This window comes from Sus scrofa, chromosome 7, assembly GCF_054392235.1.
Source record: "Sus scrofa isolate SSC_HxYL_T2T_F1_AM1 chromosome 7, Sscrofa_HxYL_maternal_Yorkshire_Landrace_v2.0, whole genome shotgun sequence".
Lineage (NCBI taxonomy): Eukaryota > Metazoa > Chordata > Mammalia > Artiodactyla > Suidae > Sus > Sus scrofa.
In genome coordinates, this window is record NC_139389.1 from 62,764,532 (window position 1) to 62,779,924 (window position 15,393).

The window sequence follows — 15,393 nt, forward strand, 5'->3', positions numbered from 1 at the left end:
GTCCTGTGACCTGCCGCCAAAAGCCTCTGGAGCACCTGTCTCACGGGTCCGTCAGGCTCTAGGACATGGTTCCCTTTTGTTGTTCCTTCCCACACCTAGAGTCCCACTGTTACCACCATGGACCTTACAGAACCACAGACATCAGGTCAACCCTGTCACGTCACCTGGTCATGATTGTTTTGATCAGAGGCTCAGTGACACACTTATTAAGACAAGAACAAGGATCTTGTAAAAGAGCCCAAATACAAGTCCTCTAGCTAGTGACATGAACAAGGTCAGGAGTAAACAGGGCTGTAAAGAGATATGGGACTGATGCCAGAAGAAGAAACATGTGTCTTTCTGGGTGAGCAGGTGTTTCTGCCTTTGGGGAGGTCTGATTCAAGAGAATGCAGAGGCACCATGCACACTGGAGGGGAGGGGGGAGGGCCAAAGCACAGAGACCCATTTTACACTCCATATTTTCTTGCCTTGCCTTCACACATGCATTTTATTTCATTTCATCTTCAGATTTTCCTGCCATGGGACCACCTCCTTGGGCCCTCCCCATCCACCCAACCTGCCCCTGGGTGAGGAGCTCCTGCTTCCTCCCAGCAAAGGAGTGAGAGGCAGCCATGAGGGTCCCTCCCCTCCCCTCCCCCACAGCTCTGCTGCCCTGGGCCCTCTGCCCTGCTGACACTGGGATGCTGGGCTCTAGGGCTTTGTGGCTGAGAGTAAAAGAGGAAGAAGGCCTAGGGTGACTTCCAGGCCCCCAGTTACTAAAAAGTGCTGCTGATCTCAATGCATGCACGTGTACACACACACACACACACACACACACACACACACACACACACACACACACTGATAAGCACATAAGCCCACACGTTAAAGAGAGAGGCATCTAGGAGCTGCAGGGCCCCTTCAAGAGCTAGAGGACAGGATGTAGAGCATTGGGGTGGGGCCTAACTCTAGTTTCCCAGGGCTGGGCCACTCCCTAGGCTGTGGCTGGGCAGGGGGAGGGGAGGCTGGGGGAGGGGCTCTCAGAGAGGGACTCTTGGGGGGAGGCTGGGAATTTTCTAGGCCTCTTCTGAGCTCTAGGCACATTGGAGGCAATTAGGGTTTGGTGATGTGTGGGGTTTGTGGTTTTTCTTTCACCTTTAAAAGGTTAAAACATAAGGAACTGGATGGATTTGGGATCAGGAAAAAGGCTTTTCTCTATGTCTAGCAGAAGGGCTGATTTGAAGCAGAAGTTCCAGGGAATAAGAAGAATAACTATGTACATTTTAGAGATTGGATTATGCCTGAGTTTCAGAGAAGCAGGAGGCCACAGCAGAAGGCTAGAGGCACACGAAAAACATTCTCAAGCCCAGCGGTTTCTTTGACTGTGGCAGCAACAGTCCCCACCCAGCCCAGCCACCACCCCAAGAGAATTTGCAAAGAAATTTCTCCTTGAAGAACAGGGGCACCCAGCATTTTTGCCCTCCTAGCCAGAAACAAGAAAAGAATATCCAGGCTCACATCAGCTTTCAAGCTGGCAGTGGCCATTTGCTTCTCCCTGCAGAGGCAGGACATGCTGCCTTTAGCACTGAGGCAGGAGGGTCACGTCCCTGACCTTCAAAAGTGCTCCAGACAGTTGTCCTAAAGACCCTGGGCTCCATTGCCAGCTCCACTTTTGATTCCCCAGAGAGTAGGTGGGATGGAAGGAGCTCACCCCTGGCTTCTTCGGAGCCCACTGTGGATTTTGGTAAGACTGCACAAACTCTGGAGCCAGTCTCAGGTGGGCCTCAGAGGGTCTCTGTGTGAAGCTTCCTGCCACTAGATATTACTGAGCTTTGCAGACCTTAACTCAAAGGAGAGGTGCACTGTACACCTCCTCCACTGGGAAAAAGGGGGCCCAATCCCTAGCTATCCACCCCACCCCCCAAATCCACACACACCCCACACCTAGGGCACAGCCAGGGGCACAGGCAGCTTTGGCAACAAGAGCCCTCCCAAGGCCCGGGGTATGAGGAGCTACACAGAGGGCTGTGTGATGTGCCTTGAGCACCTTAGGAGGAGGGAGGGGCAGAGAAGGAGGACGTCTCCGGGTCCCCAGTGATCAGGAGAAGAAACATGGGAAGACGTGGTCAGCTCACAGGAGATGAGAAGACAAAAGACCAGAAAAGCACCAAAGAGCAGAAAATGTAGAAAAGATGAGAGCAGACAGAGAAAGAGGCAAAGCAGAGTGTGGGCAGCCAGAGAAAAGAGGGAGGGAGACAGAGCAGAAGAAGGGAAGGGAACAGAGAAGAGGCTGGGATGAGGGGGAGGGACGTGAGAAGGGACAGAGGGACCTTCAGAGGACACCAGTAAAGAAGCTTCCAGTGAGAAAGGTTATCATAAGCCCTTTTGCCAAGCCTGAGTTCCTACAAGAGCCTCTCGGGCCAAGTACGCTGTGTCAGCCACGTAAAGCAGCAGGTTGATGGCTGTCAAGATGGTCACAGTCAGTCGTAGGTCCCAGATGCAGACGAAAGAGGTGTGGTGATCGCTGCAGCTGTCATCGCTGGACCGCTGGGGCTGGCCGCCCAACTTCTCACTGAACTGGTAGAGAGGCCAGAGGACCAGAGCGCTGGCGTAGAGGAGGAGTGAGAGCACGGTCTGTCCCTGCAGGAAGCAGGGGTAACGGACAGGCAGCTTTTTGTCGTTGTCACAGTCAGACCCATTCACCAGGAAGTTCACGGCACCCAGGATGAAGCAGATGGCATACACGGCCACGCACCACTCCAGGGCTGTCTGGTGCTGGTACAGGGAGCGGCTGCTGTTGATGGTGAGGATTAAACAGGCCACAATGTTTTCCAGCCTCCGGAGCATGCCTGGCAAGGTGGGCACAAAGCAGGATATATCACCAGGACGGACATAGACCCAGGCCACTTCAATGGCATAAAGCACAGCAACGATGCAGGAGAAAGCTGTGGCAGTGGTGGCGCGGTCCCGGGTGGGGCCTGGAGACAAGAACTGAATGTGGGCGGTGCCGAAGATGATGGAGGTTGTGAGGCAGACGATGGCGAAGTTAAAGGCATAGGCATAGAGAAATCCATCCCAGGAGAAGGGGAGGTGGGACTGGAGCCCGCAAAACTCCACTAGGAAGATGAAAAAGCTCACGGTGAAGCAGAAACACCAGATGGACATGCACCAGTTAATGATGTCCCCCTTCAGAACGTCCTCACTGGCCACCAGGGAGAAGGGCACGCAGATGAAGAGCAGCTGCAGGAGGCGGAAGAAGAAGCTCACGATGGGCATGGAGCCCAGCCTTGAGGAAGCACACATGGTGATGCGGGCAGGCAGGATGCTCACGGCACCGCTGTAGGAACCCTGTAGTTTGAGCACCAAAGGCTTCTTAATACACACAGTGCCCGGGTTGGCTGGTTCCTAGTTCCCTCTGCCTGGTCAGCCCTGATTTGTCTTTGTTCTTGTTTTTCCGGAAATATAGGACCACCGACCCCTAGAACAGATGTGCTGATCTGGACCATGTCATGATCACACCCACTTTTAAAAGCCAGCCAGGACCCTCCTGGTTAATGCAAACATCTCCAAAAGCAGCAGCACAGCCTACCCTCAGGTCATGGCCTGCAGCGGTTCCCTGCTTCCCTTCCTAGAGGAATCCTGGCTGAAAGCTGGGGTGTTGGTTCTTTTCCACAGTAACGCACTTTCTACCTGGGTTGCTGGCTTCCTTAAGATAAAGCTGCTTTTCTTTGATGCAGTGCTTCTCTCTCAGCATTGGCCTCTTGAGTGATCAGCCTGAATTGGGTGACTCACGTTGGCCATCCAGGCAGGAGTCAGATCCCCAGGCTCGTGGTCCCTCCACCTCCTTTGGGCTGAGGCCCAGATGCCACTGGGTAGGTTGGGCTCACCTGCTGGGTGGTGAGGATCTGTAGGTATGTTCCAGCAGCCGCGGATGTTGTTATTTTCCGGAACTTTTCCTGTCCCTCCCACTCCCTGGCCACAGCTTGTTTCACTTTCTGTTGAGAGGAGGAAACTGGCCTCTGCAGGAGCAGAGCACCAGCAGTGCTTTGTCTTTTTCTTCTAATTTCTTACTCTCTTTCTCTTTCTTTTTTTTTTTTTTTTTTTTTTCTTTCTTTTTAGAGCCATACTCAGGGCTTAAGGTAGTTCAGATCTGAGCCATATCTGCAACCTATACCACAGCTCAAGGCAACAGCGGATCCCTAACCCACTGAGCAAGGCCAGGGATTGAAACTGCGTCCTCATGGAGGTTAGTCAGATTCATTTCTGCTGAGCCACGACGGGAACTCCAAGAGCAGCCATGCTCTTGACTGAGTGCGTCCAGGTATATGCACCCTGGAGCCCCCGTCCCACCCATTCAGGCACTTTCGTTGCCCTTTGTCCTTTGGGGGTCAGTTCAGATACTGCAGGACTGGGCAATGGCAGTCTGGCCCTCTGGACCCGGCTCTGTCTGAGGGAGAATCTGTTTGTTTGAAATCTGTTCAGGAGAAGAAAGCGAGGTGAAGTGGGGGTGGACCTCCATCCCTTCCAGAAGTCCCCTGGGACACGTCTGAGCAGATTGGCACGATCCTAGCTATAAGCCCATGACCAAGACAAAAGGAGTGAACGAGTATTTACTGTAATATAGCCTGGCCAAGGTATGTTTTGCCTTCGGAAGAATGCTGGTCCCTGAAAGGGTCTCGCAGTTCCTATTTTGCAGTTAGAATGGGTAAGTGGGAGGAGATTCCATAGGTGCAGGCTTTCCTGCTGCTCCATAAAAAGGATTCTTCCAACAAGGACAGGAAATTACTTATGCAAATGTGAGAAGCCTGCTCCCCTTCCAAAGGCCTCTTTGCTGTCAAGCGAGGATGAGAGTGGGTCTGAACTTCCAGGGGACTGAACCTGCTGTGTTTTCTCTCCCAGGGCCTGATGGGGCTGCCTGGGGCTCTGGCCTCCCATGGCCCGTCTCTGGGAGGAGGAGGACTCCTGGGGAACCTGGCAGAGACTGACCACTCCCCCTGTGTGTGGGGAAGCAAGGTGTGAGATGGTCTCTGCCTTTGGCACCTGACAGGCCACTGGGTTTGGCCAGTGTGTGTGCCCTACAGGGGCGGTGGGTGGATTTCCTTTAGGACAGGTCCCTGTGGGAGGCTCTAATGCCCAAGGGCAGCCAGTGGGCTAATAGTGGACTTCTACTCTGCTTTCCATCTCAGACCTACCCAGCTGGAAAAAGCCAGGCTTCTGTACTGAGATGATCCACAAAAAATGGTGGAAATGGTCCTTCGCGTTGTTTTTCACACCACTGCCCAAGCTGGACCCGTGTGCAGGCATTGGTGAGTACAGGCTGACAGCCCAGGAACAGCCCTGGGTTCTAGACAAAGCCTGGGAGGTAGCGGGTTGCCTCCACCAGGAGGATGCGGCCAACACCTGCTCCCCTGGGATGCCCTGAACGGCTCCACATCACACGTCATCCAGACGCAACACCCTCGTTCATCTCCAATCCCTGCTTCCCAGCTTGGAAGCTGCTAACCAGTCTCCCAGGCCAGACACATCCCCCCTCAGCTGGTACTACTCCCAGATCTTTCCAGACCCCCACCTGGATGGCAGCTTTGGGGCTCAGCAGCCAGACTTCATGTCCACGGAGTCTGCATTTCCTCCATGAGGCTCCACCTTGGAGTAATGGGCTTGGAGTCTCCTTCCCAAACTGGGGAGAGGCACATGTCCAGGCAAACCTGGGGGGAAGGGAGCAAACCGGTTCCCCCTGCCATGTCATCTTGTCCCCACTGCCTTGCTCTCCCCTAGGGCCTCTCCCTGCTCACCTCTGCACCTGCCCTCCTCTGGGTGGGGCTGTGTCCCCTCAGGTGGCATCTCCTTCTAGGGGTGGCTGCAGGGAGGAGAGGCCAGACCCCTTCAGGGTTTCTGTGAAGGAGGCCGTGGCCCTGAGGTGGGTCCTGGATTCCCAGAGCCGCCATCTTTGGTCCTGGGCTCCCACCCACGGGCCCTGCTGCAATGCTGGGCTGGAGAGCACAGGGCTCAAACCCACAGCTTTGGCACAGTTGTCTGGGTTCCCACTCCTAGTCATGGGTTTTAGGGAAACACTAAATCCCTGAGCCTTGGTGTCCTCATCTGTGAAATGGCGTTAGTAGCACAAGCCACAGTCCCTTTCTAAAACCATTGGTTCATACTCCAGAATTCAGAAATTTTCAGCCTCACCAGGTGACATGGTACATCTCCTCAATTTAACACGACACCCACTGGTGTCTGAAAATACCTTGTAGTGAAGCACAGTAATCTTTCTGCAACTGCACTTTTGTTGTTGTTGTTGTTTATTAAGTTATTTTTATTTTGTTCCCTGATAGCTGGTTGACAGTGTTCTGTCAGTTTTCTACTGCACAGCAAGGTGACCCAATTACACATACATATAGGCATTCTTTTTTCTCACCTTATCACGCTCCATCATAAGTTGCAGCTGTACTTCTGAACATTCATACCAAGTGAAAGAAATAAAGACCATGAAGTGTTTCATATCTTCTCATGTCATGTTTTGTTACCCAATGAATTTTAAACATCCTTTGACAAGTTTCAGAGCTTTGAAGCTTTGGACTTGGAGTTAGGAACCATCCTAAGCTCTATTTCCACAGATGATGGCACAGGACAAAGAGATAAATACCTTCGTGGTTGGAGGCCAGACCCAACCCAGCTGTGAGGTGTGGGATTAGACCAGTCTCCTCACATGGCCAAGGGTGACGGGGGGGTGGGGTGGGGAGAATCACTGCAGAGCAGCTGTGCTGTTACCCAAGCATCTGGGCCGTTGGCCCACACTCCACAGACCTATCTGCCAGCCTGCTAACAGTCACATTCCTTTATTTTGCACTTTGGGCCTTGGAGAGGCTTTTCCAGCCTGGGGAGTGTTCTCAGCACAGACCAGGCAAACCCTGGTCATGCGTTGGGTAGTTTTCTGTCTATGGGTCCCTTTGAGGAAAGGCCAAGTCAAGGTGAATAAGGCATCTGAGCCATACTGAGACCTTTGTGGAAATGCTGAGCCCTGGGTCTACAAGGCCTCGGGAAACAATACGACGCCCAGGTGTTCATCTCCCAGCAAGGGTGAGAGGCAGTGATGGTGAGTCCCGCTCCTGAGCCCTTCTTTCTCGTCCTCATGGTAAACAGCCTTGAAGCCCGACCAGGCTAGGTCGGACGTTGAGGCTGCCATTAGCTGATTCCCAGCAGCCCTGCCAGTCACTTTGACCCCAGGAGACCTGGTGAGCTGTTGCCCTGGGCAATAAGCAATGGCCACAGCCTCAGGTAGCAGCACTGATGTCCTCATTTTACTAGATGGAGGTTGGCTGCCCCCGCAGGACCCTATTTCAAACGTTTGTGAAGGGTGGCCTGCATTCCTCCTAAAGCTTCCTTCTTTAGTGGGTATGGATTTCCCCTTGGGGTTGGCATCCCCTCTCAGCCTGGTCCAAACGGGAGTTGGATTCCTTCCCCTGCCCAGTAGTCTGTCCACACAGATTCTGGTCCTCATCTGGGCAGAGGGAGGGGTGAACCCCCTCCTTCTCCTCCTCAGGTTGGGATAGAGCATCTGCAGGCACGAGGGCTGCTCAGGGGAACTTGGCCTTAAAAGTCCTTGCTTCTTAGGAGAAGTGACCTGAGAATTTAGTTGACATAGCAATCCCGACCCAGTAGCGGAATTGGGCAGTGGGGCCTGTAGTGAGCACTGGGGCTTAGAGACAAGATGCTAGCGGGCATCCCAAAGGCTGGAGGAAGAGCATTGCCACAGGAACCCCACCACTGCAGCAGCCCCCTGGGGGTTTCCAGGCAGCCAAATGACAACACTTGAAGGGGGCCCAGCTTCCACTGGGTGTTGCATCGGATGGGTCCAGGGGAGTCCCTGGGCCCCTTCACTCATCATCTGAGTCATAGTCCTGTTCTCTCCTCTGTCTCCTAATCTGCTCCTGACTTTCTGTTTCCCTCTTACTTTCTTGTTCCCTTTGAGCTTCTGGCAGTGTTGCATCCAGTGGCATTTTCTTTCCCAGAGATGCACTGATTTTCCCAAGAAGGGCCCAGGTTCTCCGAGGGGCCTTCCTGGGTTGGAGGGCACTTCTTATCTCTCTGTACACTTTCAGCAAACACAGAGGCTTGCTGTAACTCCCTCAACTTCTGAGAGTGGAACCCCTTCTAAGTGATGTCCACCATCTGGGAGGGATCCAGCCTGACAGCGCCTCCCAGCGCTGGGGCTCCCTTCAGGTTTCAGGAGCACATTGTCCTGTCAAGGTCATGTCCACCTTCTAGTATTTTGAGGGGCTCAGCTTCTATATCCAAATACTTTCTAACCTAGCAGCCTACTTAGTTGTGTTTGTTTGTTTGATTTGCTTGCCTCCTGTTGCTTCTCTTGGAATTTATTCAAACTACACATCTTGGGGAGCCCCTTCCACAGTCCTGCCAAAATACATCCTGGTCACATTCCAGATGGCATTATCCTCCTTCTTGGGATCCCAGTAAAGTCCTGCCATTGGCACTACTAGTGTGTCACAGGTGTAGGTTCAGCCCTCCCTTCGAGGGGTGGGAAGGGGGGCTCCAGGGAGCACACCTGAGCTCACTCAGTCAAGAGCATGGCAGCTCCTGCAGGTGCCAGTTTCCTTCTCTCAACAGACAGTGAAAGCAGGCTACAGTGGATGAGTGGGAGGGACAGGACAAGTTCCAGAAAGTAACAATGTCCACAGCTGCTGGAACATATCTACAGATCCTCACCACCCAGCAGGTGAGCCCAACCTACCCAGTGGCATCTGGGCCTCAGCCCAAAGGAGGTGGAGGGGCCACGAGCCTGGGGATCTGACTCCTGCCTGGATGGCCAATGTTTGTCACCTAATTCAAACTTGTGAGTCGCTCAAGAAGCCAATGCCAAGAGATAAGCACTGAATCAAAGAAAAGCAGCTTTATCTTAAGGAAGCCAGCAACCCAGGTAGAAAGTGCGTCATTGTGGGAAAGAACCAACTCCCCAGCTTTCAGCGAGGATTCCTCCAGGAAGGGACGCAGGGAACCGCTGCAGGCCATGACCTGAGGGTAGGCTGTGCTTCTGCTTTTGGAGATGTTTGCATTAACCAGGAGGGTCCTGGCTGGCTTTTAAAAGTGGGTGTGATCATGACATGGTCCAGATCAGCACATCTGTTCTAGGGGTCGGTGGTCCTATATTTCCGGAAAAACAAGAACAAAGACAAATCAGGGCTGACCAGGCAGAGGGAACTAGGAACCAGCCAACCCGGGCACTGTGTGTATTAAGAAGCCTTTGGTGCTCAAACTACAGGGTTCTTACAGTGGTGCCGTGAGCATCCTGCCTGCCCGCATCACCATGTGTGCTTCCTCAAGGCTGGGCTCCATGCCCATCGTGAGTTTCTTCTTCCGCCTCCTGCAGCTGCTCTTCATCTGCGTGCCCTTCTCCCTGGTGGCCAGCGAGGACATGTGGAGTGGGGGCATGGATAGGGGTGTGTGTTCATCTGGTGCTTCTGCTTCAGTGGGACCCTCGCCGTCTTTCTAGTGGAGTTTTGCGGGCTCCAATCCCACCTCCCCTTCTCCTGGGACGACTCCTTTCTGGCTATGCCCTGTACTCCACCCTATTCTGCCTCTCAGCCTCCATTATTTTTGCCACCAAGTATGTTCAGTTCTTGCCTCAGGGACCCACCCAGAGCCATGCCATCACTGCCACCACATCCTCCTGCATGGCTTCTGTGCTTTATGCCACCGAAGTGGCCTGGATCTGAGCCTTGACAGGCGATGTATCCTGCATTGTGCCTACTGTTCCAGGTGTGCTTAGGAGGCTGGTGATCTTCATGGTCTGTGTCATTTTCGCCTTCATTTACAGCAGCCTTATCAGCTGCCCATTCGTTTCGGGCCCCCGTCCGCCCTGGTGAGGTTCATGGTCCTGCACTCCATCCCTTTCCACCTGGTGTTGTGTCCACCCCGTGGAACAATCATGACAACAGACCACGGATGCCCAACCACCCTACTTTCCTGTAGAGGAAATTGAGCTCTCTGCCTCCTCTACACCAGCGCTCTGGTCCTCTGGCCTCTCTACCAGTTCAGTGAGAAGTTGGGCGGCCAGCCCCAGCGGTCCAGTGATGACAGCTGCAGCGATCACCTTACCTCCTTCGTCTGCATCTGGGACCTACGACTGACTGTGACCATCTTGACAGCCATCAACCTGCTGCTTTACGTGGCTGACACCGCGTACTTGGCCCGAGAGGCTCTTGTAGGAACTCAGGCTCAGCCCAGGGGCTCCCAATAACTTTTTCCACTGGAAGTTTCTTTACTGGTGTCCTCTGATGACCTCTTCCTGGTGCCCTCTGTCCCTTCTCACGTCCCTCCCCCTCATCCCAGCCTCTTCTCTGTTTCCTTCCCTTCTTCTGCTCTGTCTCCCTCCCTCTTTTCTCTGGCTGCCCACACTCTGCTTTGCCTCTTTCTCTGTCTGCTCTCATCTTTTCTACATTTTCTGCTCTTTGGTGCTTTTCTGGTCTTTTGTCTTCTCATCTCCTGTGAGCTGACCACGTCTTCCCATGTTTCTTCTCCTGATCACTGGGGACCCAGAGACGTCCTCCGTCTCTGCCCCTCCCTCCTCCTAAGGTGCTCAAGGCACATCAGACAGCCCTCTGTGCAGCTCCTCATCCTCTGGGCCTCCAGAAGAATTTCATTGCCAAAGCCTGCCGGTCTCCCTGGCTGTGCCCTAGATGGTGTGTGTGTGTGCATGTGCATGTGCGTGTGTGTGTGTCTGGTTTTGGGAGATGGGAGTGGGTAGCTATGGATTGGGGCTCCTGTCTTCCTATAGAGAGGGCCTATACAGCCCACCTCCCCTTTAAGTTAAACACAACCTCTGGAGGTCAGTAATGTCCAGTGGGCAGGAGTCTTGAGCCTGGTGCTCGGCCCCACTGAGATTGGTTCCAGCATCTTTGCAGGCTTACTAAACACCCATGGCCTAGAGTCCATCTAGGTGGATGCCTTCCATCCAACCTTCTCTTGGGGGAATCAAACAAGGAGCTGGCAAAGAACCGCAGAGGCTTGAAGACAATTGTCTGAAGTAATTGGCAGGGGCAGTGAGGTGGTCTTCCCGCCTCAGTGTTTACAACAGCGTGTCCTGTCTTTGCAGGGAGAAGAACATGGCCACTGTCAGCCTTAAAGCTGATGTGAGCCTGGGCTTGTTTCTTTTCTCCCTTGTCTTTCACCTGGTCACGAAAACCAAAATTACTTGGTGGCCCAATACTTAAAAAATAAGTTTTTTTTCAACTTGTCTTTGGAGGGTGATTTGGGTGGCTGGGGGCTGCTGCTGCCAGGGCAAAGGAATTACATTACTGTGTGTGTGAGGCACCCTGTGTGTTGTTGTGTGCCAGTTGTCTTCTGCTGCTGCTTCCTGCTTCTCTGGGAGCACACATCATGTGCTCTCTAGAAATGGATGGATATATAGATTCTTTAAAGTACCCTGGAGTTTCTGGTTCCCATCACTGGCTGCTGTCAATCATACAGAGAAGCCTGGTTCCTTCTCCCCCATCCATAGTCCTTTTTTTTGTTAAATCTAACTAAAAGACTAAGGAAATCAAAGAACAAACCCCGAAATCATCAAATCATCAAATCCCAATAGCCCCAAATTTTCCTAGAGTTCAAAATAGGCCTAGCAGGAGTTCCCGTCATGGCGCAGTGGTTAACGAATCCGACTAGGAACCATGAGGTTGTGGGTTCGGTCCCTGCCCCTGCTCAGTGGGTTAAGGATCCGGCATTGCCGTGAGCTGTGGTGTAGGTTGCAGACGCGGCTCAGATCCTGCGTTGCTGTGGCTCTGGCGTAGGCCAGTGGCTACAGCTCCGATTCGACCCCTAGCCTGGGAACCTCCATGTGCCACGGGAGCGGCCCAAAGAAATGGCAAAAAGACAAAAAAAAAAAAAAAATAGGCCTAGCAGATTTCCTTCTTCAGTTTGGGAACTGACTCTCCACCCCCCCACTTCCCCCTCCCCCCCTCCCACAGCCTCCCACCCCCACCTCAGCAAGAACCTAGGGAGTGGCCTGGCTCTGGGAAATTAGCAGCTGGGTCCCATCTCAGTGACCTAGCCTGTCTCCTAGCTCTTAAGTGGGGCACTGCCAGCACCTGGATGCCTCTCTCTAAAAGTGCATGTCTGTATATACTCACTGTGTGTGTGTATCTGAGTGCATGCATGTGTCTGAGTGCATGCATGCATTGAGATCAGCAGCACTTATAATAACTGGTTGCCTGGAAGTCACCCCAAGCCTTCTTCCTCATTTAATCTCAGCCACAAAGCCCCAGAGCCCAGCATCCTAGTGACAGCAGAGCAGAGGGGCCAGGCCAGCAGAGCTGTGGGGGAGGGGAGGGGAAGCCCCCTCAGGGCTGCCTCTCACTCCCATCCTGGGAGGAAGCAGGAGTTCCCCACCCAGGGGCAGGATGGATGGAAGGGGAGGGCTCACGGAGGTGGTCTCCCTCGTAGGAAAATCTTAAGAAGCAATGAAATGAAATTCATGTGTTAAGGGAAGACAAGAAAAAAATGGAGGATCAAATTTGTCTCTGTACTTTGGGCCTCCCCCCTCACCTCTGGTGTGCGTGGTGTCTCTGCTCTGTGCATTAACTGCACCTCCCCAAGGGCAGAAACCTGTTCAACCATATTTATCAGTTTTTCTTTCTCTGGCCCTGTCATACTGAGGCAGAATAATAACTCAGGTAGTCACTGTAGGAGCATGGGCTTTGATGCAGTCTTTGATTTGGCTATTGATAAACATTTGTGGCTTAAGGGCTCCAGGGGGTAACATCCCCACAGGCCTTGTTTACTAGAGGGAGTGTACCTATGCCCAGATGGACATTAACCTCTAACCCACTCCTCAACTGACAGAAAAGGAATGAGAGTGATTGTGACTCAGTCTTTGGGAATCGAGGGGCAAAGAAACCATGAAACCTAAGGGATATTTCCACCCCAAAGACCCCTATTGGGCAAGGACTGATGTGGGTAACTGGGCAAGGCCAATGGGAAAAAACCACATCTTTCTGGACCCCACATTGGTACCCCCATCTTTTAGGGATAAAAACCCCTCTAGGACACAAGAGAGGTGGCCTCTTCTTCCCCTTCTCAGCCTGTGTTGGGAGATATTTGCCTTCCTGTCATAATGACTTTGCTTGCTTGCTGCCTGTGTGTTTGCAAAGTTCATTTTTTGGCTCTATGAACAAGAACCCAGATTCCGGTAACAGCTTTCCAGCATCAATATCACTCCTTAGAAGAATATGCCTTACTCGTGACTTTTGATGTCTCTAGCTCTATTCCTTGTGTTCTGCCTATTTTACAAGATTACATTAACAAATGTAACCTGTGATTGAGACTCTGGTAACAATAATGATATCTGGTCAGCTGGAAGTGAGTGACCTAAGAGAGAGTTGTATAAGCTCCATGATGGTAAGAGTGTGACTCTAGATGTGGGAAGAAGCAACAAGAGGCCACCATGTCCCAGCCCGTGACAGGCAAGTAAGACAGGTGGTTCAGAGGCATTTGGCTGCTGTTAACAGGACTAAAGGACTAGTAGCCCTTGGAATGGCCAATCCAGGAAATTCTTGCCTGAGCTTGGAATGAGCTTTCTTAGCACCCTGGGACAAGATAAGAAATGCCTCCCAGGAGTTTCCACCGTGGTACAGTGCGTTATGAAATTCGATCGTAGTGGTTCAGGTCACAGGTATGGCTTGGATTCAGTCCCTGCCCTGGGAACTTCATAGGCTGTGTGTGAAGCCATAGAGAGGAAAAAAAAAAAAAAAAAAGCCTCCCAAACTTTGGTTGAAATTAAGACGGAAAGGGAGGGGATTGTGATATAAAGAATGTTCCTCGCCCCTCCCTTGTCCAAAAATCAAGTTATTAGGCACTGCAGTCACAATCCAGCCTGGAAGGACTTCAGCGCAACAATCAGGATGGGCACTTTGTGCTTTGGGAAAACTGTGGAACCGGCCCTGCCCTCAAAGAGTTAGACTCAGGAGACATGTTTATGAATCTAGTTTCTTGCATCTTCCCCTACTTAGAAACTACTTAGAAAAACACTAACAATGGTAACTGAGATATCTGTTCTTCATGAGGACTGGTGGTTTTCTACCCAAATGTGTGCTTGATGGCAGGTACATCTTTGCCAAAATCATTTACGTCCTGGCCCCCGATCACTTACCTGCTTGGAATAGTTCTCGGAGGCTTCTGAAAGAATCTTTCCTACTTTATGATCCTTAGGTTGGCTCCAAGAAAATATTCTATTTCTTTCTTAGATTGACTATTGATTACTTTTTTGTCAATGAAAGCAAGTATGCATTTACCTCCACAAGCCCATATACGGAAATCTCATATTCTTACATTTTCTAAATCAAATTGAATACAACCCTGGGACCTCGCTTCCCAGGAGGATGCCAATGCCTGTGTGGTTTCCCCTGAGGTTCATTGTCCAAACCTTGTGGTTCAGGAAGGCAGTGGCTCCATTCCTCCTATTTTGTTGGGGCTGAGGCTCATTTGTCACAATTCCGGGGCAAGGTCCAGTCCTCTCACTCTTGAACTCAAAAGAAAGCTTAAATATCCTGTGTTTAGTCTGACCCTCTTGTCATAGAGGATGTTTAGCTGGACCACAGAGAGGTGGCAGGACTTGTCCACAGTCACCCCGAGTATGACAGAATCAAAGCCAAGAATCTGCTTTCTTGATAAAAAGGTGCAAGGTCAATGCCAAGCAGGCTTTAAAATCCTGAGCCCACCAGTCTGGGTTCAAATCTCAGCTCCTCTACTTACAGGCTGTGTGATCTCAGGCCAGTGACACTCCCTGTGCCTGGGAAGATGGGGACAGTGAGGACATGGCTCACGGGGCTGCTGGGAGGAACAAGGGGATCTGGAGCAGACCTGCCCTGCAGTGAGCACTGTGAGTGTCACCACTTACCTGTCATGTCAACAACGCCTCACTGCAGCCCAAGTGTTCATGGACCCTCGTTGGAACACTCCTCAGTGGACATCTGCCCCTTTCCTATTCTGGGGGTAAATCCCCAGAGTCTTCTCAGTCAATGAATGTTATTCCCCTGATGACAACCCAACAATGGCTTACCACATAGTCCTAAAGGCTTAATGTGGTACCCAAGGCTGTGAATTACCTGGCTCTGCTGGATTCTGCACCTTGAAACTCCCTCCCTCTCACCTCCCCCCTCCTTCCCTCATAAATTTTGCTCAGTCCTCCATGCCCCTGGCTTCTCCTGCTCACTGTGTAAAATTACTCCTCCACCAAAGAGGCCTGGTTCAAGAGCCCTCATTTCCTCAGGATGCACACTCCAGACCACAATCATCTCTCTGATACCAGTTTTCTTCCAAATATTGGAAAATACAGCAGCAATCCACCTTCTCCAAGGTTTCATAGTCACCTTCCCTAGGGTCATACGATGGGGTTCCCAGAATCCC

The 15,393-nt window shown here is 52.0% G+C and overlaps 3 protein-coding genes and 1 pseudogene across 5 annotated transcripts in view; 3 read left to right on the forward strand and 1 right to left on the reverse strand.

Annotated features, from left to right (window-relative positions):
* Positions 1-458: 458 nt before the first annotated feature.
* Positions 459-3,894, reverse strand: LOC106504436 (myeloid-associated differentiation marker). 2 transcript variants are annotated; one of them, XM_084966968.1, is made up of 2 exons: positions 3,670-3,894; positions 459-2,828 (listed from the first exon to the last, which is right to left on the reverse strand). In XM_084966968.1, the coding sequence occupies exons 1-2, from the start codon at positions 3,731-3,733 to the stop codon at positions 2,353-2,355; spliced, it is 540 nt and encodes a 179-aa protein (XP_084823094.1). In that variant the 5' UTR covers positions 3,734-3,894; the 3' UTR covers positions 459-2,352. The 2 variants fall into 2 exon arrangements, with proteins under 2 accessions (XP_084823094.1, XP_020954613.2); XM_021098954.2 differs by having other exon boundaries at positions 459-3,894.
* Positions 3,895-4,064: 170 nt separating this feature from the next.
* LOC146401622 (uncharacterized) overlaps positions 4,065-15,393 on the forward strand; it is a 33,691-nt gene continuing 22,362 nt past the window's right edge. The window contains exons 1-3 of one of the 2 annotated variants that reach the window (XM_084966972.1): positions 4,065-4,300; positions 4,462-4,613; positions 5,166-5,285. The gene's annotated coding sequence lies outside the window, so the exon portion shown is untranslated. The remainder of the gene's footprint in view (positions 4,301-4,461; positions 4,614-5,165; positions 5,286-15,393) is intronic. The other variant, XM_084966969.1, reaches the window with a different exon arrangement.
* On the forward strand, positions 8,666-10,257 carry LOC146401623 (myeloid-associated differentiation marker-like; annotated as a pseudogene).
* The window catches only part of LOC100737631 (myeloid-associated differentiation marker-like), a 60,157-nt gene continuing 53,494 nt past the window's right edge, over positions 8,731-15,393 (forward strand). The window contains exon 1 of the mRNA XM_084966967.1: positions 8,731-9,015. The gene's annotated coding sequence lies outside the window, so the exon portion shown is untranslated. The remainder of the gene's footprint in view (positions 9,016-15,393) is intronic.